Genomic DNA, 24,837 nt, shown 5'->3' on the forward strand with positions numbered 1-24,837 from the left:
TTTTTCTATCAGCCTATTGTTGTAAATCGACTGCCAATTCCTGTAATAGCACTATGATTCCTATTCATGGGAAACAGTTTATATAACATTAAAAAAAAAGACTACTCACTCAAATGTAGCAATTCCTTCCTCGGTTTTGTGTGAACCACAAAGCTCGGTACCCATCGGGGTTATTTCGATTAGGTTGCTGTCTCCAATCGACATGTCATATTCACCAAGTAACAATCGCATCACGCGTGAGTTAACACAAGCAAAACCAGAAGATAAATTGTCAACAGTTGAGTTATTACAGCATCTAGAACAAACATCTCTTGGGCCCTTCATATATGAGAGGGCCATGATGTCTATCAAACCAACCTTAAACAGTATGGACATGCAAGCTTTAAGCCAATATCTTATTGAGTTCAAGTATCCTCGACTTGTGAATGGAACACAAAGCTTGGGAATGTTGTGGTAATGTCCCTGCACAATGAAATCATACCGCGATAAGAACCGACTGCAGTAAGACAAGAATGTATTCTGTCATTCTACAGAAGATTGAATCAAGGATCGGTTCGTCCATGCATCAGAAATAAGCAAAAGATGGTCTAGATACGTAGGTGCAATTAGGATGGAAATCCTTCCACTAATAAGATATTTGGCTCACAGCTTCAGTCGGTGTCAAAGTTTACAAAGCAGAAAAAAGAACCATATTTTATTCTGTGCTTGAAAGGTTTTCGGGGTTCGTGTGATAACAACAATAGAAGACTTCAAGGCCCAAGTAGTTGTATGATCACATATGGCACGCTATAAATGTGACTAGGTAAGAATCAAGGGATGTTTTAATCTCTCAGAAACTATAAACCGTAAGACATTCAATTTCATTCCTAGTTCAAGGGGCATATAAGATATTTAGAACTCACTTGAGGTATTGAAGGGTCATATTCTTCAAAAGGGACGGATGCCGCAGAACAAGGCTTCTCCACTCTTCCTTATCAATCTTCCCATCATGTTTTGTGTCAGCTTCCTCAAAGGTCTAATGCAAAGTTGCAAACCCCCGAAATTAAGAACGTTAGGTTTGCCAAAGAAGTTTTTGTAACGGTGATGGGATGTTCACATCCCTTTTACATCACCAAGATAAAGCTTACAAAACTATAAGAAATTAACCGAATTAAGATGGTGAGAACCTTATCAATAATACTTTCTATAACATCGTCGGAAAGGTTCATTCCAGATTCAGCCAGGGTAGCCACTACCATTTGTTTAACCTGCATATCGCAAATTTGATAAGGCGGAAAAAGTTCTGGCCAGATTTATCACAAAACAAATCTTGAAGCAAGATGGTTACCTCCTGCCTCTCAATGAAGCCTTGCTGCTTGAGATCATAAAGTTGAAAAGAAACTGCATAGCATGACATTAGATGGTTAATGACAAAAGCTGAAAGCGAATACATTGTAGGACATAATGGATTTATGCATAATCCTAAAGGACATGATGTATAGTTTTTTTCATAACCGAAAACCATCCTCTCCAGTCAATACATGTCCACATTATGCTGAAGTGATTATGAACTCTGCTCATATATGTTAGAATGCTTTCAAGGACTGACAGCATACATTCAATTTTGTCGTCGATGGGAGCATTCGGATGAAAAACAGAGAGAGCACGAGCGAACTCTTCGAAACCTAATATCCCATTGTGCTTTGTATCAAACAGGTCGAATACCTGCCATGAAAAAGTAACAGAAGACCCTCATGTCAGATGCTAAATAACGGTTTAAATGCCCCATATCCAGCATAAAACTTCCTCGACTTAAGGGAGAAGCAAATGTTGACAGATACAGAATCAATAATTTGTCATAGAGTACCCTGTCTGCGAACAAGCTTTCTTTTTTGTTTGTCTTAAATAATGCCAACTGAAACTCCTCCTGCCACAAAGTATTGACAAGGATATTACAACACTTCTAATATTTCCGGATAAATGATGGAAAAGTAACATTTCTATGCATAAAAAAAACATATACAAAGAGATAGCAAACCTTATTTATCAGTCCATCATCGATAACAGCGCTACTGATCTTTTTAAAAAGTTCATAAAGTGCCTCTATCTCACTCACACTGACTGCATCCAAGTAAGCAAACTAACGAGATTCAGGACAGTCAATAGTGGTCCTCTTTTGCCTTGAATGGGAGTTGAAAGAATCAGTGGTTTAGGGAAGAGATAACATAATGAATTAATACAAGTAGCAATCACAAACAGTAGGCAATTTAATTATATCTTTCTTTCCAGTATTCTTCACAATCACAAAACAAAATCAAAATGACTGTAGCAGAATAATATAGAATAACTCTTTTTTCCTTTGTTGAATGAACATTTAAAATATACTCATTCAAGGGAAAATTCGATGAAATCAAGGAAACAGTCAGCAATCTAGAGGAGTCAGAGATTAATGTCATGAAAAAAAATAGTTGAGATCATACACACTGTCTCTCTTGCAAGAAGTGCAGGATCTTCAAGGCCTCTTGATTGTCTGTACAAATATAGATCATAAAACTGACGAAGGGAAGCAAACACATGCACGATTCCCTCTACGCACTGCCACATGATATTTTCAGCACATCAAAACGCCCCATACCTGCTCAGTAGGTCAACCAATAAGATTCTGTTCAAGGCAATCTAATTAGAAAGGAACTGAGGACCATATGCAGGAGAACTAATTACCTTTTAACCATTTCCTGAATTACTAGAGACAAGATCAAATCCCAAGATTCAGAATAAATGGAGCTCAAAAATATATCCACTTTTAATTGTAACAAAGACGTCCTACATAAAGAAATGCAGTCCATCACGAGTAAGAATAATGAGCAAACATAAAGTTTTACTAGGACATTCACATATACAATGCACTTATCGAGGCTTAAATTATGGAAAACATAATGAAAAACACACAACATTTTGAGGAGAAAGCAAACTAGTTTCTACTTTTAGGAAATAAAAAACACATGTCAAGAGTGAACAAATGTTGTGGTTCATTGAGTATGCTCGGTCTAAACAAACCATCCATCAATTTCCTATGTTGCATGACAACCACAAACACCCATATATTGGAGACATGATAAGGAAAACCATGAGTGCAAAAATCAATTATATTCACTATTTTCTGTCAAGTGAACAAAGCAAATTGATTTGCCAACCTGTTGTAAGTTTATACCTATAGCTAAATGTTTTTGATGTCCTTGAGCAACTAGTTTACCAAAAACAGTTGCAAGATCTAGAAATGCAAGAACAGCTTATGCACGTGCTCAGGTCCCGCATATGATTTGCTTACCACCTTATCATTGTTAATGTTATTGTCACTTTAGAGATTTGGAAAATTCAAGTCCCTGCATGATCAGGCAGTTCACGTGGCTAAGAGCACTAGCACTTTAGGAAGATCAAACCCGGAAGCCTATGGGTGCCTTGCCGCCATTACATAGAGGAAACTGCAACTCATGAAATCCCACGAGTTCCTGACATATAGGAGATCCAACAAACTAAAATATCCTATGCCTAGGGCACAGCAAATTGGCCAGTGTGCTATAGACATCATTGAGCCAAGTAGATGAAAAAAACACGGCAGCACCTCAGCAGGCCTCTACACTAACCACCAAACCAAATCACTTCACCTTCAACCAGTGGTGGGGCGTTGCAATCTTCTATTGGAAAATCAAAACGAACAATACCTAGACCTTTCTCCTAACTCCATCAGGTATCATGCATCAAGTCAGCACACAAAAATTCTTTGATGCAGCATATCATATGATTAGAACCCAAGTCGTGAAAATGCCCAAGTTTGGTTTGTAGAAAGAAAAAAAAATCCCTTGTCGATAAATTTTACTGTCTAAATACAGTCTGAATTACAATTATGCTGTATCTCAGCTCATACTATTTGACAAGCAATTGAATCTCCAATATAAACCAATAATTCACAACTACGCAGCTAACTTCACGAGCATCCTTGTTCAACTCCAACAATGCATTAAACTAAAAATGAAGCTTGAAGAATCTTATGGAATGAGCAAAGCTTGATAAAGTGGCAATTCTCAATCACAAAGCTTCTTTTGCAGTATTTATAGTTGTTCCACACACCAATAAAGTTCGTGTTAAACACATCTACAGCTAATTCACATTAGAGAAAACTTCAATTCTAACATACGAAGAAATGAATCAAGCCCGATCTAAGGTCAGGTAACAAGCCCAACACGATCATATCAAATCAGCCCCTCAGATCTAACCAAAACACATACTTCAATCTACATATGTGAATGTAAACAAAATAATAAAAGAAGATAGCTTCGCTCAATTACATAGGCAGGCAAACTCAAAACGATCCCGGTTGCTCTCAGATGAGCGGCTGAGAAAATAAGCAACAACTTAGAAAACTGTTCGAAATTCCAAGTTATTTCCTTTTTCTTACAATCGTTATCTTCTCACTTATTTTCACGGGAAACAAACAAAAACACTTGAAATGGAAAAGAAGAGGACTAAGAGAAAAGTTGGTACCTTTTCAGACAATCAAAGGAAAACAAAAGTTTCTGCTCCTTATTCTCCAAGTGGGAATCTCCCGAAGAAAATAAATTCTGTGAAAATCGCAATTGGTTCACCGAATCTTACCGATGAACATGGTGATGAGTTGTGATAGAGTTGGAGTTGGAGTTGGAGTTGGAGATGAGCTTGGATGCGTGTATAGACTATAGAGAAGCAAACAAAGAAGCAAATAAATAAATATCCTTGGTAAATGCTTATGGTCCGTACTCCGTAGGACTGTTTGTAGGAGAATTTTCTACGACGTCGTTTCAAGATTGTGTATTTAAGGACTTGGGACATAGGGAGCATAGAGTAGGGTAAAAACAGTCGGTTTTTTGATTTTTTTTAAATCGAAATTTAACCGATGAATTGATTGATTATTGTCAATTTTTTCGACCAATTTTTTAATTTTTATATCCTTTTACGTAAATTTAAATAATCGATTGATTAACCATTCAATTCGATTCGATTTTATCGATTGATTAAACATTCGATTCAATTTGATTTTGTCCATAAATTTTTATCAACCTAGCATGGAGTAACAGAGGAGGGAGAACATTGTTCTTTCCTTTCTTTGCTGAAGTTGGTAGCAATACTTTAACCATATGCATTCACCTTTCACTTTGAGAGAATTCAGCCCTCAAGCAAGATAATTCGAAATTTATTATGCTGTACTCAATTACAGGCAGTGGTTAACATTAATTCCCCATCCATGGCACTGAAGAAGCTCATTTTTCTTCTCCGATGGAAGGTTTGTAACTTTAAAGAGATTGAGGTTCCAATGACATGAAGTCTCAATAATTTACTCTGTCAAAAAAATAATAATACAGCAAAACTAGGTAACATGCAGACTCTACGAAACTGATCTAACTTCAATGCCTTCTCTATCTTCTTCTACCGTCCCGGTAATCCTCCTGGCTTTCGTTATCTTTTAAGAACCCCAAGAAAGCAAGAAAGCCGAAAAGGAAAAATCCGCCTGACCAGTTGCCTCCACCTCCACCACCTCCTCCTCCACCTCCATCATCGCGGGGTGGGAATCCACTTCCACCATCATCAAGTTTGGGCGACATCTCTGCAATTGAATCAATAAGGATAAAACAATTCCCTCAACATGCATTCATAGAGGAATTTATGCACATGTACACGCAACTAACAATATCTTTGGATCCTCAAACACTAAAAGATTATTCAAATACCCTAAAAATATTAAGTCCAGAAATAACGTACTTCGCCAGAGAAACCATGGCAAAGCAGTGATTGTATAAAAATGGAATAACCTGACATGTATTTGCAACGAACAGACTTTACAAGCACAACTCAAGCATGCTCAGGAAAACCAAGGGAAACCAATCAGACGGACAGACTGATTAAAAAACATTTTGCTCGGCTTTAATCTCAACAGATTCAAGAGAAAGTTCAAAAAACTAATTCATTACAAACCAATAACCCAGTAGCTTGTGAATCTGAAATTGTGAAAATATTGTTTAACCAATTACTATAACAGAGAATCGGATAGGACATATGAAAAAGTAGAATAGATGCTGATGAAGGTTATGATTGTGACAGGAGCCTTTTGTATACCTGGAGCCTTTGGTAATGTCTGTGGCTTCACAGTAGCAGTTTGAGATTGCCCTGACGCACTGCATGTCGCATTCTGCATGAAAAAGAGTCAATTGACACAATCAGTTGGAATGTTGATTACAAGTTTTATATCGAAATCAAACAATAAATGACGTGTTATGCTTGCATGGCAAAGCGACAGATGCTCTACATTGTTCTCTGCAGATTATAGCGCTATCAAGACTCTTTAAGATTACAACCAAAAGTTAGGGACTGCCCTTACTATCTTAAAAATATCACGATAGTCCAGTTGCTTCTGGTTACTAGTTAGACACAAAAATCAGTCATTCAGGAAGTGGGAACCACTTTTTTAACATAATTGGCTGATAACAAAAGTTTCAACTTCCTGGAAACTAAAGCTATTGGAAGAAATGGAGATTTAGCAATGCAAGATCCTTGGGTAGAAACTTGTCTCCCCTCAAGTTACACTAGTGTCATTTCTTTGGACTTCCAAATTAAAGCTAAAGTCCGTCCCAAACTATTTGGGGTTGGCTACATGAATCCATAAGAGAAATCAACGAGAATCCACAGACAACTAGTCCCATGCCAGTTTGATGCTCAAACAAGCTTATGAATGTGATACGAGGTACATAGATATATCTCACCCAAGCAGCAGCACATATTGTCAAAGCAGAACGCATTGATGCTTTTTTCCTGTCAAGGGGCTGTAATCGCATGCCAAACCCCAGTCGATTCGAAGCAACAAGCTCGTTACAACCTCTTCCTGCATCAAATGATTCAAACTGCAAGCAATTCCTCACAGCACCACATCCAGCTAGCTCTATAGGCTTTTCCTGTCGACCATTATGCTTCGCTGTAAAGAACAATGAAGATACTACTATGTTTATATAGGGAACCATTCTCGACAACTAGTAATGTATTACAACTAGCTAATTATACTAGATAAATGCAAAAAACAAAATTGATCCTTTAACGTTTGGTATTTTTGTCCATAATTTAAGAAAATCATACTAGAAACCTAATATAAGTTGTGATCCAAAAAATTATAACTACATTATCATCTTCATCAAAGATAAGATTCAAAGGCCCATTAAATGTGTGCATAAAATCTTAATAAATTCCTAAGCCCGTCAAAACCCAAGCCTCTCCCAACCCAGAAATTGGCACTCAGAATCCCTTTTTTAAATATCAAAATCTAAGTGGTTGGCACTTATGCAAAATTCTTTAAAAGGAGGATAAAAGTACATAAACATTTTTTTTATTGGAAAATAAAGGCCAAAACAAAACTACTTAAACATTGAAACAAGAAAATAACAAAGCCATATAACTTGTTTGCATATTTCAGTTTTTATAATACAAAGCATTCTACTTTCCTCCAAATAGCAGATTTCAACTTATTTCTCTGACTGATTCATGGAAGAGGTCCCAAATCAATGAGAATAATTTATTTGAGTTACCCTATTTAAGTTTTTTAAATCACCAATGTGCAATGACCCACGCTATCTCAAACTCATGCTCTATAGGATAACAAATCACCATAAGCCAAATAAACAGACTTTCAGTGTTTTCATAACCATGACAGAATCATCTATGATTCCACATGTCATGAAGTATACAAAAGTTTGATAACAATGTACCTTCTGCAGTAACTGTGTCACCGCTAGCTCATAAAGGCATGGCATTGAATAGCTCACTCATTTTTAATTTTATAGTCGAACATAGTAACAATTTAACTTTATGCAACGAAGTATGGCACATAGTGGTCAGTGGCATACGCACAAACACAGAGGAGTTCTGCTAACTAATTACAGGAAAGCATACCTGGTGCAAGTAGAGGTGTACTGCAGATAGTAGTTGCGGTCAACATCGACATTTGATAGAAACTGATAATGCTTCCACCTGCATTAGATCACAATTATAAAGTAACCAACATAATTAGTTTAAAAAAATTTAAGGATTTACATGGATGTCTTATCTATCAATTGGATAGTTTTTAAAAGAAATTATTAAGAACCTTACTTTCATTCTACCAGAAATAACTTCTTTTTTCACAGCTTAAATCTCTATATTCAACATATGGTAGGGTTTTCCTACAAAAAGGTAAAATTTATTTATCCTATAAAGTGCCTAACTTTTTACATTTTCCCTATAGATTAAACAAAACAATAGAACAATATTGTAGAAACTGCCAATACACAAACCATAATAAATTTGAAGTAACAATAAACAAATTAATCAATGAAAGGTCAACGAAACTACCCAAATCCTAAGGCCTAATCATACCCTGTTTCCCAAAATAATCAAGAATTACAGAACACAACACCATCTTCACAATACACAGCGATGGAGATGAATTTTAAATCCCAACGACTATCTTACCGACTATGAATGAACTAATAAGAGAGAATGAATGAACGATCCGGAAGATTATGAAGAGCAAACGAAAATAAACAAAACCATGCGGAATATGATTCTTTGCGTATGAGCTTGAGTAAGTTTGAGCTGGAAGACAAGTCAAGGAGGCCCTAAACTCACAAGTATGCCTATATACGCATAATCCCATACACATAAGAATTCACTTCAACAAAATAAACCCATTTAATTCGAATATCAAAATAACGATCAACCGAAAACAGATTATCAAAGAAGATTCAAAACTTGAGACTTACCTGAGTTTTCCCCGACCGGTGTATCAGAGAGAGAGAGAGAGACAAAGGGAGAGATTGAGAGAACGAACAGAGAGCCAGAGAGAGGCTGAGGCTCTATAGATGGACTATGCATTATGCAAGGTCGGTTTATAAGCATGAGAACCTGTTTAGGATTCGGCCCATATTGAAACTGGGCTTTACCTTTCGGACTTTCTGGATTGAATGGGTTTGGAGACTTGAGCCCGAGCCCAACTTCACTAAAAGGTGATAAATTCTGGACACATGTTTCAAGTTTCAACCTAGTCAATCTGATCCTCTTTTTTGATAACCGAGAATTCATAACATACAATTTTGACCCTTGGACATTCGATATGAGTCTATTAAGTCCACGCGTTGAGCAAATTTGGTCAAAATTCAACGTATGACCACAAGAGTATTATTTACAATGAAAATCGAATTCATGACAACAATATTCGCCACTAAACGTCACTAAGGGGTTGTCACTCTTATCCTCAAGTGAATGAAAATAATATATATATATATATATAATTTGTATTCTTTTAAAACAACAATAAAGTTCTTGTCACTAGTTGGAAACTATATACATTTACAATTCAATGAACAACAACATAACAAATGAATAAATTTACAATTCAATGAGAACAACTTATGCTCTCATAAAATACAACATAATTAATCGTCAAAATTAACAAGAAAAAACAAATTAATATTTCCATCAAGAGTACTATATGATTAACAATAAATAATCACACAATTAATCAACTTAATTAAATTGAAATTAAGTCAAGTCTCTTATGGATTGCTGCTTAGCTGCCAATTCTGACAGATTGGAACCAACAGAACCTCCCCTTTGCATTCCAGATACAGAAAATCTATGGTATCTGCACCGGAACGAGCCAGCATGGGTCGTGGGCGAGCAAAGGCAGTTTGATCTTCCCTTGGCTGAGCCTCCTCTTGGTGATGATACATGCAATGATGTACTCCTCTTAATCATCCCTGCCATCTGCTGTGCAGCAGCACCAGTACCATCATGAATTGATGAAGATCTTGGCGATATCGGTGGCATCGTCGACTCTTTTTTGAGCAAATCAAGACTGATTGCAGGCACTGATATCAATGGTTTCTTCTCCTCCTCCATGTTTGCTTCCATAGCTAGCATATACATACATATATCACTGAATGAACAATAATTTGATTGCTTAAACTACATTACCTGATGAACAAGCAAAGAGATTGAAGTACCTGATCATTCAAAAGGAATTGACAAGGGAACCCAAATGAAGATTTGAGTTTTCTGGTTCTTGCAATGAAAGATTAATAGAGAGAGAGTTTCATTTTAGGAAGATGAATAATTAAAAACCAAACACAGGTAGTTAATTACTAGTTTCATTTTTGGTTATGGGTTCTGTTTGTGGTTGCAAATATGTGGCTAACACTTGATCAACTTATAGCCACTGATTTTTGCGCCATTCTTTCTTCCTTAATAATAGATTTCTATTCTAATCATGGAATACATATATATATATATATATATGCATGCTCCTTTTGATACAATTTTTTTTTTCAAAACGGGGAGGGAGATTGAACCCTGTTCACCACTGGGATACACATCATTCTTACTACTCCAACTAGTGGCGCGGGTGCATGTATGAATCATGATATAACTTTTAAGTTAATTAAACATATTTACATATGGTTAAAATTATTCTTAGTAAGGAAAACATGAGAATTAATCTCTTGACGATTAGGATACATAAAGTCCAAGGTCTTTTTCCTTGTAATGATGTTTAGTATGGATAGAGATTAGGGATTTAAATAGATAGGGTGCTCGAGGACGGTCCAATGAAGACCACAACAACCGAATTGATTGTCTTAAGGGATAAGGGTACTAGATTATCTAGTATAAAAGAGAATCAAGTTATAGACTCAGTTAGCACTCGTTTATTATGGAGACTCAAAGTAGCTTGAAAAGGCCATTACTCAAATCGTTTTTAAATGGATCGATTTTGGGCTCAAGTTTAGAGTTCATTTATGAAATGAGCCCAACTACACCTTAATGAAGTCCAGCTAAGATCAACTTGCTTAATTAATAGATTTTATTTGCCTACTATATTTTCTAAGATTCATTTCCTTCTAAAGTTGTAAAGTAAGATGCATATACACATTTTACTTTATTTGTCTTCTCCTTTCTAAAGACTATAAATAGTTCCTAATGAAGTTCTTGGAGATACAGTCCTTGTTAACTATCTTCTTCCAAGGTATATTGCTTGTATAAGCAATTCATGTTTAGTGAATTCTAGTTGATCATAGATATTACTATATACATGAAATCCTTGTTGAGATCGTTTATTAATGCATTCATGCACTATATGTTACTTCAACTTCTTTGTATATGAGAACCACAAGTAGCTCAGACGGCACTCATGTGTGTGGTATCTCATAGATATCTCGAGTTCGAACCTCCCCATCCTCTTTCCCTGTAATAATAAATAAGTAAAAAAAACCTTCTTTGTATATGAATGCCTCTGCAATGTTTAGAAGAAGAGGAGGAGGAAGAACCTCCAATGGGCAGATCACATTTGTCAAAACAAAATTCAGAAAAAAGAAGAAAAAGAAACACTAACATATAGTTTAACATGTCCAATTGTCTTCATATGGAGCAGTTTGAAGCTTTTTCCAACACTTGAAACCATCAGTTACAACATTGAAACCATTTTGTGAAATATGGGTTTTGTCTGTTTTTGTTGGTCTCTTTCTTACATGTTGATTCCTGAGACACCATCTTTGACACTGGTCACAGTACTGTTTCCCTATCTGTCTGTCCTTTGTTTTAAAACTGTTGGACAGATGGGATTTGGTTTGATTCATCTTCTGCTGCGCATCTTGTCTTTTCTTTCTGGTCATGAATGGCTAGTCAGAAGAGATCTCTATAAGGTACTTCTATAGTGTCATAGTTTCTGGTTGATCTGATATATATGCATTTAGTTTTGATCTCTAATGCATGCTTCTGTTTGTTTGATGCAGAACCTCAAAACATGTTTCAATCAAACTCATCTGACATGACTGCTTTATCACTAAGCATTGGAACCCAAGAACCCCATCATCACCACAATATCCCTGACACAAACCAACACGCTAACTTTGCGTTCAATCTGAACATTGGAAACTCACTAAGCCCCCGCCCTTATCGCAATGCTAATGCAGTTGCTAATGAAGTGAATGCTGATGCTGGTGAGAATGCAATTATCAATCATCAGCTTGCTCAAGCTGTGAATGTGAATGCTTGTGCCGGTGAGAATGTAGCAATCAATGATCAGTTTGGTCAAGGGCTTAGCACTGGCAATGGCCAGAGAAAGAGTGGTTATGGGAGGAGAGCTGGGGGAAGGCTGAGAAAGAATCCTGATTCTGAGAAACATCGGCTTCGAATGATCAAAAACAGAGAATCAGCTGCAAGATCTAGAGCAAGAAAACAGGTAAGTTTCATTATGTTTTCTTAACGATCTGCTACATTATAAAACTAAGTGGTATCATAATTCTTTTTGATCTCTTTTGCTTAGGCTCAAGAAGCACAGCGGCAGATTGAAATCTCGAATCTGAAGAAGGAGAATGAACTCCTCAAAGGAGTTACTAGAGTAAACAAGCAGCTTATTTGTTCCACGTTCACCCTTTTATGTTCTGATGAGTTATATTTTGACAGTAAGTTCAAAATTTTTGCAGTTTCTGTTAGCCGCTGTAAGGATAAGAAACTTGAGGACACCAATGCCATCAAGGAGTTTCTCAGCGCCATTTTTGGGATAGCAATCGATGCTATTCAAACGATTCAACTTTTGAGCAGCTTATGCAACCATTTAGAAAGAGAGAGAGAGAAAGAGAGAGAGCAGGTTAAAACACAGCGAGTAAAGAGAGATGTTTTGTAGAACACAGAGAGGTGAAGTTTCTGCAATGTTATGATCAGCAACGTCCTCAACTTCAAGTTTTTACCTTTAGCTCTCTCAATAGCTACTTTTTCTTAATTCAATTTCCCAGTACAAGAAGCTAAGCTGAGAAACTAAAATTACAAAGAAATTTGCTCAACCAAAGTTCATAAACAGTCAACCAATTCAATCTGCGTCATAATATATGGAGAGCTTGTTCCAGGAATTAAAACTGTGAACTCTATCACTGGGTCACATATTCGCCTGTATAGCATTATTCAACTACGATATGCAAAAGTTCCCTCTGTATAGCCATAGCAAGAGAGCCCAATAGTATGTAAATGTCTCATAAGCTACAGGCAGAATCCAAAAGAGAAACATAGATGTAATATTAGGTTAAGAAGATCTGAAGATTTATTTATTATGTTCAGTCTACTTTCTTGTTGTCAAAAGTTCCTACTTCTGCCGCTTGTATATTTTCGTCAGGAAGGACTTCAACACTGCTTGCACTGCCTTGCTCGAATGAGCTTCAATGCGTTTAATTATGTTCTCGTAGCTTGTCCTCTCATACTCTGCAAATACACCCTACAATATAACCCATGAAAATAATTACAAACAAATAATTGAAGTTGAAAAACATTTTTGTCTCCATTAAAGAGTATAGCTTTGCGATAGTTGCTCGTTTTAGTGATAAGTTCAGTCTGGCACCAAGTTGAAGATTTCACCCTAAGCAGATATGCAATGCAAAGAAACAGACCTGAAGATCTAGGGATGTATAAAGTTCTTTAACTTTAGCCACAGAAGCAGGATCTGCTTTCCCGTAGTTTTCCTGGAAACAAAGTACAGAAATTTAAGCAAGGCAAATTCCTATTATTATACTAGAGTGCAGTCCATAGAAGATTAAGACTCTTGTTTACATGTAGCAATTGTTTTTGCTCCTCACTAGCAAGTTCAAGCGCTTTCACTACCAACCACGAGCACTTAAAATCTTCAATATCAGTTCCAACCTAATTAGACCGTGAGAAAGTAACTACACAGCATGATATAATAAGAGAAATCAAATGCGCTACCACATGCCAGCTGGTAAATAATCCCAAAAGTTTAGCTTTCCAATCACTTCGGGATCACCAAAACAATCCAGGTAGTCATCCTGCACAGTACAGTTGCACACAGTTCATAATGATGAAACAAGTATCGTCTGGTTTCGACAAAGTCGACACAAATGGAACAATCCATCTACACCTCTGCTAAGGTTACTCCACTCTCCAGATACAAAACAGCCTATTTAGACCGCATACATTGGCCCCCGGGAACACCACAATATCAGAAGCCTTTCCTTTTGCACTCTCTCACTTTGATTTCTCAGCAATCAGAAAAAGAAGTCACAAATTTAATGCACAACTATTAGTACCTGTACTTGGAAATAGGTTCCCATCTCAATAAGGATGTTCTTCACTTCAATATGATTGTCAAGATTCTCACCTGCCATAAGCAGTGCACATGCAACCTGAAAGTGTAAAGTGATTTTAATAACCTCGATAACAAATAATCAAGCAGCTTTTGAGAGCAGAGGTGCAACCTAGAGGTCACAGGTTCAATTCCAAGAAACAGCCTATCCACATATTATGTGGGGGTAAGGCTGCATACACCCTACCTATTCCCAACACCGCCCACTCCGGGAGCCTGCCTTTTTATTACTATATACAGTGTGGGAGTTAACATGACAACTACAAGAGATAACTTCACTAGAAAGTTTCTTTAAGTTAATTAGTTTGAGAAAATAGTTTATGAATGCATATGATTTCACTTACAGGAAGATAGAACGAATAATAAGCAGTTTTGTACTGAACAATGCGATGGTGACTGCAAAACAAGAAGGAAACTGAGACGTGTCACAAAACAAAAGAGAAATTAGTTTGATGGGAATTGAAACATTAGACATCGCAAATATCTACACTCACTTACAGAGGTAAAGAATACTTTGATAGATCTTTTTCTCCTTCATGTGTGGTGATTAGATCTATCATTTGTCCGGAGGCAGTTTGGAATTCCACCTACACAGCATAATTGATGATTGGTGCTATAATGATAATCAACAGGCTAGTCTTACAATCCACACAAAGATAATCCTACCTCATTGAACAAATCAAGTAGATCTACATAATAAGGTTTCCCTCCAAAATGTTTCTTCAGAACTCTGGGAATATGGTTGCGAAGAATCAATCCGTCATTTACAGCAATCATTCCAATCTACAACAAAGAGCATATAAAGTTTCTTTTCAAGATTCAGCAAAATAAAAAGATAAATCATCAAAATATTGAAAGGAACTATATTAATTTCATAGTCCCGTACCTTTGGCTGTCTAAACCAGCATGGTTGACCCCGGCGAGTATGAGAGTTATCCATGATATCATCGAGAAGAAGAAAATATGCTTGAAGCTGCAAATTTGACATAAAGACCCACATAAAACAAAGTACAACAATCACTATAGTCACTCTTGTATTTAATAGAACCAGGCTTAATGAAAATGACAATTGACAAGGTGTAGATTGTGATTGCACCCATTCAATGCACCAACCGAGAGCAGATGCAAGGAATATTTCATCATCAGTCAATTCTTTCCCTTCTTTCAATAACTTGTAGCTGTCAATGACTGAGAGTCCCCGGTTGAGCTTTCCTGCAAACATTATAACAAGTATTTGCATCGGCAAAAATAAGCAGAAAAGTCTACACATAAACTGCATCAATGAAATTCAGTTCCTCTTCTTCAGTGGCTGGAAACAGGGAACCCAATTGGACCTGAGCTCATGAAAAATCAAAGAAGTTTTCTTAATTAGTACAAGATCTAAGATATCTTCCTCACCTCCAGGAACATTGTAATCCAGCATCTGCAAGGAAAAAGATTCACACTCATATATCAGAAGTTCAGAACTCATAACTTTTTGCAAGATTTGCTAGAAAGATGGAGCACTCTACAGCCATAAAAAATGGAAGGTACAGAACTCAAAGTCATGGATTATACTACCCCGTGAAATAGTACACCTGTAAGCTCTGATCACCAAGTCAGGGAAAGAAAAAGCTCGCACCAAAGTCTAATTTAAGCAAACACACACACATATATAATGGTTTCCCAAGACGCAGCCTCAGTCATGGCAAGGAAAATAGCTCTAACATCCACACAAACCTTGATAGGTTCAAAAACAATGCCTAGCATTCCCAAGGGAAGCAGGAGAGTTGTTTTTCTCTTTGCCGTCAAACATCAAATTTGACCTCAGAATACATCTACAAACTTCATTCTATGCCTTGTAACGTCCTCTATAAACTGATAATAATTACCAGTCTCTAGATTTGGATCATCCACTATAAGATCCTTACAAATTTATAATCAAAGTCCTCATCTTCATTTCTTTCACACTGATATAGTCATCTGTGATCTGTATCGATAGTTTATACTTTACCTGAGCTATATAGTTGAAAATAAAAAACTTCCCTTAGCCTTCACCCAAATAAAGCCCAATTTTTTAAGGGCCATTTCAGGTAGCCGGGTGTCAACAAGCAACCATGAATGACAGTGCAATCTGAAAACCCAGAAAGCAAAGCTACAAAATTGAACCGCTTTGAAGCAAATGCTAAACAAAAAAACAGGTAAACAAGCTGCAAGATCATAAGAGAAGAGAGATTCAAATCATACACAAAAAGAAATGAACCATGTGACTTCTGCATCAAATAAACCCCAAAAATAAGTAGTAGAAGCCATACCCGCTCGACCCATTTGCGAGAATCATCGGTGAATTCGAAAGCAGGGTCGTGCAGAAGCTCAGATTTCAATACAAAGTACGCTTCCAAGAACTTGGACTTTGTGTCGCTCATCTTTTCCTTTCCGGGTTTCTTATTTTCCTCTGTGTGGATAGAGAAAGAGAGAGGCAGAAAATTTATGGTACGCCTACCGTTGGAGAGGTGAATGGTGATCAAACGTCTGCTCATATACGGAAGTCTCATTTTCAACAGTAAAGACAAAAAAAATTAATCAAATATTTAGCACATATATCGAAAAACCTCCAAAAAAATCAAATATTAGTCAAGTTTTTGGAATTTTTATGCAATTCTCTAATTCCATGAGTCAGTGGAGACTGGAGAGACTAGAGAGTGGGTGGAGTCAAAGATCATACATTTGATTAACAAAATTGGCTGTTTCTTTTGTGAGTCCGTGACTACTGCTTTTGGCATTAGCCTCCATCAAAATTTCAAGAACAACTTCAAACTCAAAATGCTATTGTCACCATCTTCACTACTGGGTTGTTGAGATTTACGTCAACAATGGGTCCATGGAAGCTGCTGAGGAAGTCAAAATGTTACTCAACAGTATGAGAACAACTTCAAACTCAAAATGCTATTGTCACCATCTTCACTACTGGGTTGTTGAGATTTACGTCAACAATGGGTCCATGGAAGCTGCTGAGGAAGTCAAAATGTTACTCAACAGTATGAGTGTCTTCAAAATTCAAACAACTACTAACTGCCCACAGTATAGCCCAAGAAAACACCAAACCCAATAAATCTACGCAATAAATAGGTTCCACCACATTAACACGGTTTTTCTAAATACTAAGAAACAGCACAACAAATCTACGCAATAAATAGCTATGTATTACTTTAGTGTATTCCATACATTTATGACAGTGAAAGAGTAATCACAACCTTTGCTCCCCTTACGTTGACAACATTCTCCTCTGATGCATGTATAATTATAAACTCAAAGATGGTACATTTTGGTATAGTTTAGGTCACTGGTGAGCATCAACTGTACAATCTAATACAGCTCACTCTAGTGAACCTAGTAAAAGTACACAAGAATCACACCATATTGAAAAGGGAAAAAAATGTAAATAAAAAACTGTGTAGCCTTTTCTTATTTGTTGGTATTGACTTTCTATCTCTCCAATTCCTGTTTACAGAGTGGACAGCAAGAAATGATTTTGAGCCATTGATCCACACATTTGAGGTGAAATATATGAGAGCATGGCAACTGCCTGACTTCTTCCTTTTCTCTGTACTTGGCCAGGCAAATACAGCACTCCTGTCAATTCCAACACAAGAAAACAATACAACAAAGACTAATTAGCCCCATTGAAAGTTTTCTTCTTTTTTGAAAATTGTGATCTGAATTGGGTTTCATCTTTAGTTTATTAACTTACTGGATCATCAGTGGAACTGGAGCCAATATCATTGTCAAGCTCTAACTTGGTGTTAACTTCTGTGTATCTCCAACTGGGTAGCCCGGAAATCTGATCTTCGGAAGCTCCTCTTTCAGCAGAACCCAGGTTCATGTTGTAACCAAGGAAGCTGCTAATGAGTGGCACACAACAACATAGCAGTAGAAACAACAGAAATGGGAATGAGTAGCAGAGAGTGTTCCAAGCAAGCAGAGACATGCAAAGCACATGAAGTTTTGGAGCTCGATTGTATGATCCAAAGCGAGAATCAAACACCCAGACGTTACCCATGACAAACCATATAGCAAAGAAAAGCTCCAACGAGGTCCGGCATTTGTTCATCAAATGTGAATTCCTACAAATAATTTCCATTGATAAGATCAGAAGTTTGTCTTAAGGTTTCTATCCTTTTGTGGGTCATAAGACACATAACAAACTTCTTATATGGTCCTTATTATAACTTGGGATTGTAGAACTATTGAGTCATTCAATGATTAAAAGAGTATAAGACAAAGTATAGTTTCTACTTTTTCAATGGCAAAGTATGAAAGTTAAGCTGACATTATGACAAAATGATTCCCTAAGACAATAAAGGGCAGGGTACCTTGATTCTTCACTGATTCTCTGTTGCTCCAAATCAGCTTGTGGTACATAAAGTTGCTGGTAACGTCCATAGAGCAGCAGCAGACTAAGGACACAGCCAATATCATAACCAACAATCCAAATTCTCATAGGCCAAACAGGCTGTTCCCTCTTGGAAATGGCGACGGTGAAGGTTGTGATGCTTATTTGAACAACTAAAGCTATCAATTCAAGCATCATCCATGTACTGGAATTGAAAGGGTTGGACCCAAGATCGGATCTTGATCCATTCTGGTAGTGGAAAACCCTCCTTAAGAAGGTGAACCACCTTGCTCTAGACACCCTCATCGCCAATCTTATCAAGAATGAAGAAGGCGGGGCACGGGGAGGACTATTTTGTGCCTCTAAAACCATAGGATCTTCTTCTCCTGAAGAATTTGATGAAACTGCATAACTTGAATTACACAAGGTATCTGGCGAGGAAAAGTACCGGGTATTCATTGGCACAAAATTTGTATACAACCAAGCAAGATTCAAGCTTTCAAAGAGTCTTTATGATAGCATGAACCGGGTTTTGATTGAAAGCCGTAGATACTCATGAAAATTCATTTGGGCTAAGCATATATGCAAACACCTAGAAGGAGTGGCGGCTGTGGCCAAGTATTGAATAGTGAAGCTTTATATACCTCTCAGCTTGTAAAAAGCTCACAACTTCAAGAATACTCCCTCAACTGAACAACTATACTATAAATCATCAAAACCCCAACTGTTTAATAAAAACCAAAAATCAAACTCAAACTTTGAGAAATAATTCACACCTGAAACCACCACACCATATGACAAAATTTGAAAACCTCTAACGGGTACTTATGGATAGAGCCCCAATAGGAAGCAAACTATTGAATGAATGAGACAGGAAGGTGAGGTTTGGGTATCAGATGGTGAACAAGAATCAAACCGCAAAAGGGGATTGCTTTGATTCCAAGAGTCTCAGATGGTGTGAAGGGAAGCCAACTGCTACCCTAACTTCCTTCAGGTTTTTGTTTATTATAGAAGCAAAACTGGGAAACCCTCAACTGCTTCTTCAACTGCAAATCTCCCTCTCCCTCTCCCTCTCCCTCTCTGTCTATTCTCAAATGAAAATTAGGATCAAAGTAAAGATTTTATAATATATATTTTGTATATATAAGAAGTCAAGTTAACATCACTTGGATTTAAATTGGAAAAGAGGCAAAGAGATTATTTGATAATTAAGTATGCAAAAATACTTGTTTAATAGTAATAATAACAACAATTCATAAATAAAAATGAAGAGGTGTTTTGAAATCAGGCGGGTATTGTTTGGTTGGCCACCTAATCCCAACCAGCAGTTTGTACATTTCTTGTCAAAACCATGTCACAGAAAAGCCATGTCCCTCTTTGTGTGTCGTATGGATATTGTGGACAAACAGACATATCTACCCCTCTTAAGGCTTAAACTTAGAAAAATCATCAAAACATTCAAGACCCAATAAGAGATGTGTTTGTTGTAACCATTTGAGTGATATCCGTGAATCTTTCTGGGAATAAATCGTATGGATTCGAGAGATCTTGAGATCAATTATCACTAAGAACAATACTCTTGTGACTATGCGTTGACTTTTGACCTAATTTACTATGTATCATGTGAGAAATTTCTATGCGGCAGCCTGATGACCAGAGCTCACACCCATACCTAATTCAAATAATGAAACTATGAAATTTTAAGTATGATTTGATTAAGATCATTCTAAGCTAAGCTAGATGTTGACAATATCCTCCTACCTTTTATTTATTTTCAAAGATTAATCTATTACATTTAATTAAAGATACCTTCTTCAACCTTCTTATAGGGTCAGCATCTTTTTTATTTATATTGCAATCAAATTAAGAATTCAAGTTTTTTATAATAAACACACCATCATGAGTTATTTCCCAAACAAGCAAAATTACTATAGAAGACAAAACTATAAAAGAAACCCACTTTGATAATATTGAGACAAATTATGCATTTGAACAAAAAAAAACTATCCAAATTATGCATTTGATAATATTTATGCATTTGAACAAAATCCTTAAATTTATTGGATATATATGGTTGATTAATTGCATAAGCTTTAGACGAAGAAATTTATTGATCTCAAATTATGTATGGAAAGTGATATATGTCAAATCGAAGATGCTTGGAAATTTCAAAGTTGCATGAGTTGGACAATGGACAAGATAGATGATCTCACACCTTATATATATCTACAACAATAGAGATTGTTTATTATATATATAGCTTATTATATTAATGAAAAATGTGAAATGAGACTTCAAATCTTCCTTCTTTGACTGAAATTTGACCATTTATCTTAGCCAGTAATTCTCTGCAACATGTTGATTTCTTAGACCCACCATGTCATGTGTTCGAAAAATGTCATATTCTCATCATCTCATGATATATATATATGTGTGTGCGCGTGTGTGTGTGTATATATATATATATATATTTAGCAATATATGTACCTGGAAGGCTGGAAACTTTGACATGTTTTTTACTCAACATATGATGTGTAGGTTTTGACAAATCTTAAATTCAATTGATTTCACTTAATTAACAAGAATTAAGGAAAGGGAGGGTTAACCTTTGTGTGCACTCAACAAGCAAAAAACGAGTACCCAATAAATAAATGAACTACCAAGTTTTCCAATAATTTCAACAACAAAAAAATTGATTTAATTGATTTTTTGATTGTGTTGCTTTCATATCAACAATTTTTTTATAGCTTTGAAAGGATATTGATAGTTTAGTTTGTTTTGTACTTCATATGGGTTATTTATTGCTTACCTAAAATTTCTAGAATTATAATCAAAACACAAGCAATGAACACCTTTTTGTTTTCTTAATTTTGTTTGCTATTGGTCAATAAGTTATTTTATGAACACAACAAAGTCCTTAGTTCCAAAATTGTACTTTATCAATGTAAAACCCAAGTTTTATGATATTCACTCAATCTCGAGATCGAGTTGGATTTCTCCATGTAAAATTCCAAACTTTGCACTAGATTGGAGTAAATTTGTCAACCCTAGAAGTTTGACGAATCTCCATCCTAAATCACCTTTACCTGGGCCTTAGCTTTAACCCCAAACCAGCACAAATCCACCATCATCTGGGCCTTCAAGCCCATAACTACCTTCATCAAGGCCTCTCTAGGCCCCAAAAGCCCTTTCCTCTTTTGTCGGTTTAGTGGGCCTCTCTCTCTCTTTTTGTTTGCTAGAAATCGTCGAAGTCTAAAGAGAGAGAACCAAATCTCTTCGTCCACAATTGTTTCGATTTCTTCTCAGGAGCTCTCTTTTACGGGTATGTATCCAATTTTGCGTCCTGAATTTGGTCAATTGTTCATTGTTTTGTAGAATCGGTGCTTGAATCTGCTTCGTTTGTTGATGCCATATATATTTGATCAAAGAATGAATCTTGATTGTGAATTAGGGTTTTCTTGGCTATATACTGGGGGTTTCTTCTGCTATTAGGGTTTTTATTGGCTGTTTGTATTTTTAGGTAATATTAAGGGATACTGTGAAAAGAAGCAATGACGACTGCAGCTAGACCTACATGGGCACCAGCTAAAGGCGGCAACGAACAGGGAGGTACTCGGATTTTTGGCCCGTCACAGAAGTATTCATCGAGGGACCTTGCAGCTCATACCACTCTAAAACCCAGGTCAGTTAATATGGTGAAGAGTATGTGGATGTGCCTGTGTGATCTTTGGTTGGATAAACGAGCTTCATGTTGTTATTTATTTGAGTTTGTTTCCAATGGATGTGTTTTATGTTATTTGAATTTTGAAGGTTGTGTTTTGGTTTGAAGATGAGTATTAGATTCCATAAATTGTTTGAGTTAGCCGGACTTGCATTGTATATGTTAAAGTAAATTGCACAAGAGAATGCAAAAATATACAAGATATAGCAAATATGGCCCTTGAAAAATGAATGGAAAGGGCATCCTGACCTCTGAAGAAGGTAAAAGGAGAGATACTGATGCGTCTCATTCCAACTTAAGAGAGAGCAAAAAAGTTGAATTTGGAATTAGGCACAGAACTTTCTGGCCCCTAAACTAGTACTCCAATATTTTATTATCTGTATGTTTAGTCTTTCCTCACTTGTTTTTCTTTTGTGGTACTTGGTTGGTTTCACTCTCTTTGTTTTTGCCATGGAAATCTTAATAATCTAGGTGAAATTGTTCTTTTAAATGTCATTGAGTCTGTCACTTGTATATCCGTGTAAATTGGTTTTTTTTTTTTTTTTTAAAATTTGGGATGCTCTTATTGCTACCTGTGAGTGTACTTGTGGTTTTATCACCAAAAAAAAGCGGGAAGAAAAGGAGGAAGAAGAAGAAACAAACAAACTAAAAGTAAAAAAGTATTCTTCCCGTTTGAGTTCGCATCGTGTATTCTTTAGATGTCAGCATGGGAACCGTTTAGTCTTATTCAGTGATTACACTGCAGGAGAGAAGGACAAGATAGCCATGATGAAGTGCAGAAGAGAAATCTTCGTGATGAGCTTGAAGAGCGTGAACGCAGGCACTTCTCCTCGAAAAATAAGTCCTATGATGGTATTTTTTTTAAGAAGCTCTAATTATCGTGTACTAAATTGATAAAATTTTTGTCCTGTTTGTTGCTACTTTATATTGGCTTGTCTCTAATTTACTCGAGCGGTTTGTTGGTGCAGATGACAGAGATCGTAGGAAAGCAAATCATCTTTTATTGGAAGGTGAACTTACTAAGTCTTCCAAGTCAGATATGGGATAATTGGTTCTTTACGTTACTAACTTGTTGAGTTACTGTGTAGGAACAAAGAGGGATTCTGAAGACCGCATTGTTCCACGAAGTGTGGATGCTGATGATTCTGATGTTGAAGTCAATAGTGACGAGAGGTTGTTACACTTGGCAGATGTTTCTAAATTATACACGGCACTGACTTTCTTGCATGCTTCAATTAAGGAAATTTCTTAATGGAACCATTTTATTTTAATATCTATGTGTTGGTGTTGAGAGCATGCTTTACTATATGGTGTTAGTATGATTGATTTATGTGTGGAAGAATACTAAAAACCATTTCTGGTTATCTTTTGATATGTAGTATGAAGCCATATTTTTATTGAAAGCGTCATTAAGATTGAAAGTTCTTTTTTATCTTTTGCTTTATTACTTTACCCCTGTAATTTATGTTTTTCCGGTTGGAATGATCTCGCTTTTTGGCTCACAGTTTCATCTGTTGACGCCCCCCCTTTTTTTTCCATTCCTCTCAGTGACGACGACGACGAGGATGACACAGAAGCTCTTCTGGCTGAGCTTGAACAAATCAAGAAGGAAAGGGCAGAGGAAAAAGCCCGGAGGGTAAGTTTTATTTAATTTAGGAATGCCTTATGCTCTGTGTAGCTGTTGGTGGAAGTTTGATACACTATCAAGAAATCATATTGCGCCATTTGTCATTCTGTACTGTTTACTATCTTTGTCAAGCACTTAGCAAGCTGTCAACCTATAAATGTATGAAGAAACCTTTCATAACACGTTCTTGTAATTGATAATGTGCTTTTTATGCTTCTGCAGGAAAAAGAGCAGATGGAGGAACAGCTAAAAGCCAAGGAGGCAGAGGTTCTTCGAGGAAACCCACTGATAAATAGTGCAACCTCGTTTAACGTAAAGAGGAGGTAAGTAGCTCTATGATCTAAGTTCCCACTAACGGTCTATGCAAGGTTAATTGTTATGCAAGTTTCTGGATATTCATGTCCCAATTCTTCCTTTCCTCGCTCAGGTGGGATGATGATGTGGTCTTCAAGAACCAGGCTCGAGGTGAAACCAAAACTCCCAAGCGCTTTATCAATGACACCATACGAAGTGACTTTCACCGGAAGTTCCTCCAGAAATACATGAAATAACTTACAAAGGTGAAGGTGGGAAAATCCCCGGTAGCAATGACTTGTCAAAGGGTGTGGACAGGGGATTCTGGCTTGGAAGTTAAAAAACATTTTATGTATAATACATATCTAAGTCTTCACTCTTCACTGGCTAATGAATGGCCGTATTTTGTTGTCTTGTGACGTGCTGCTCTAGAAGCAGAGAAACCCCTGGTTTGCTTCATTCAGTTTATATTGTGTGCTGAGTTGACTGCATCACCTTGATTCTGGTTAGCTTCTTTCTGCCAATTTGTGTAGAATGTTGTCCGACATACTCCATGTGTATGATGGGAAAAGGATTGGCAGGTTCTCAAAAAACAAACATCTGAATTCTTGAATTCTTACATGAAAAACACAAACAATGTGCACTTT

At 36.6% G+C, this 24,837-nt stretch overlaps 6 protein-coding genes across 7 annotated transcripts; 1 reads left to right on the plus strand and 5 right to left on the minus strand.

Moving 5' to 3' along the window:
* Positions 1 to 210: 210 nt before the first annotated feature.
* LOC119986133 (calcineurin B-like protein 3) lies at positions 211 to 4,709 on the minus strand. The gene is made up of 10 exons (XM_038830683.1): positions 4,522 to 4,709; positions 2,701 to 2,802; positions 2,460 to 2,614; positions 2,018 to 2,100; positions 1,847 to 1,906; positions 1,596 to 1,704; positions 1,328 to 1,380; positions 1,167 to 1,247; positions 903 to 1,015; positions 211 to 462 (listed from the first exon to the last, which is right to left on the minus strand). Exons 3-10 carry the CDS (start codon positions 2,581 to 2,583, stop codon positions 405 to 407), a joined length of 681 nt encoding a protein of 226 aa, XP_038686611.1. The 5' UTR covers positions 2,584 to 2,614; positions 2,701 to 2,802; positions 4,522 to 4,709; the 3' UTR covers positions 211 to 404.
* A 468-nt stretch (positions 4,710 to 5,177) lies between these two features.
* On the minus strand, positions 5,178 to 9,114 carry LOC119986093. The gene is made up of 5 exons (XM_038830643.1): positions 8,796 to 9,114; positions 7,948 to 8,025; positions 6,771 to 6,979; positions 6,127 to 6,199; positions 5,178 to 5,617 (listed from the first exon to the last, which is right to left on the minus strand). The coding sequence occupies exons 1-5, from the start codon at positions 9,112 to 9,114 to the stop codon at positions 5,430 to 5,432; spliced, it is 867 nt and encodes a 288-aa protein (XP_038686571.1). The 3' UTR covers positions 5,178 to 5,429.
* A 416-nt stretch (positions 9,115 to 9,530) lies between these two features.
* On the minus strand, positions 9,531 to 10,170 carry LOC119985059. The gene is made up of 2 exons (XM_038829220.1): positions 10,038 to 10,170; positions 9,531 to 9,947 (listed from the first exon to the last, which is right to left on the minus strand). Exon 2 carries the CDS (start codon positions 9,943 to 9,945, stop codon positions 9,574 to 9,576), a length of 372 nt encoding a protein of 123 aa, XP_038685148.1. The 5' UTR covers positions 9,946 to 9,947; positions 10,038 to 10,170; the 3' UTR covers positions 9,531 to 9,573.
* Positions 10,171 to 12,935: 2,765 nt separating this feature from the next.
* LOC119986262 (farnesyl pyrophosphate synthase) lies at positions 12,936 to 16,743 on the minus strand. Of its 2 annotated transcripts, none has more exons than XM_038830837.1 (12): positions 16,471 to 16,743; positions 15,575 to 15,599; positions 15,273 to 15,388; positions 15,063 to 15,149; positions 14,843 to 14,959; positions 14,675 to 14,763; positions 14,521 to 14,572; positions 14,121 to 14,216; positions 13,817 to 13,859; positions 13,627 to 13,718; positions 13,467 to 13,538; positions 12,936 to 13,294 (listed from the first exon to the last, which is right to left on the minus strand). In XM_038830837.1, the coding sequence occupies exons 1-12, from the start codon at positions 16,708 to 16,710 to the stop codon at positions 13,166 to 13,168; spliced, it is 1,158 nt and encodes a 385-aa protein (XP_038686765.1). In that variant the 5' UTR covers positions 16,711 to 16,743; the 3' UTR covers positions 12,936 to 13,165. The 2 variants fall into 2 exon arrangements, with proteins under 2 accessions (XP_038686765.1, XP_038686766.1); XM_038830838.1 differs by having other exon boundaries at positions 15,290 to 15,388; positions 16,471 to 16,606.
* A 681-nt stretch (positions 16,744 to 17,424) lies between these two features.
* LOC119986263 (E3 ubiquitin-protein ligase At4g11680-like) lies at positions 17,425 to 19,640 on the minus strand. Its single transcript, XM_038830839.1, has 3 exons — positions 18,529 to 19,640; positions 17,907 to 18,279; positions 17,425 to 17,788 (listed from the first exon to the last, which is right to left on the minus strand). The coding sequence occupies exons 1-3, from the start codon at positions 19,005 to 19,007 to the stop codon at positions 17,642 to 17,644; spliced, it is 999 nt and encodes a 332-aa protein (XP_038686767.1). The 5' UTR covers positions 19,008 to 19,640; the 3' UTR covers positions 17,425 to 17,641.
* A 2,077-nt stretch (positions 19,641 to 21,717) lies between these two features.
* Positions 21,718 to 24,699, plus strand: LOC119985678 (protein CWC15 homolog). The gene is made up of 8 exons (XM_038829998.1): positions 21,718 to 21,870; positions 22,069 to 22,230; positions 23,015 to 23,121; positions 23,238 to 23,279; positions 23,358 to 23,442; positions 23,818 to 23,905; positions 24,119 to 24,219; positions 24,324 to 24,699. The coding sequence occupies exons 2-8, from the start codon at positions 22,100 to 22,102 to the stop codon at positions 24,445 to 24,447; spliced, it is 678 nt and encodes a 225-aa protein (XP_038685926.1). The 5' UTR covers positions 21,718 to 21,870; positions 22,069 to 22,099; the 3' UTR covers positions 24,448 to 24,699.
* Positions 24,700 to 24,837: the final 138 nt, after the last annotated feature.

Source organism: Tripterygium wilfordii, chromosome 19 (genome assembly GCF_013401445.1).
Source record: "Tripterygium wilfordii isolate XIE 37 chromosome 19, ASM1340144v1, whole genome shotgun sequence".
Taxonomy (NCBI): Eukaryota; Viridiplantae; Streptophyta; class Magnoliopsida; order Celastrales; family Celastraceae; genus Tripterygium; species Tripterygium wilfordii.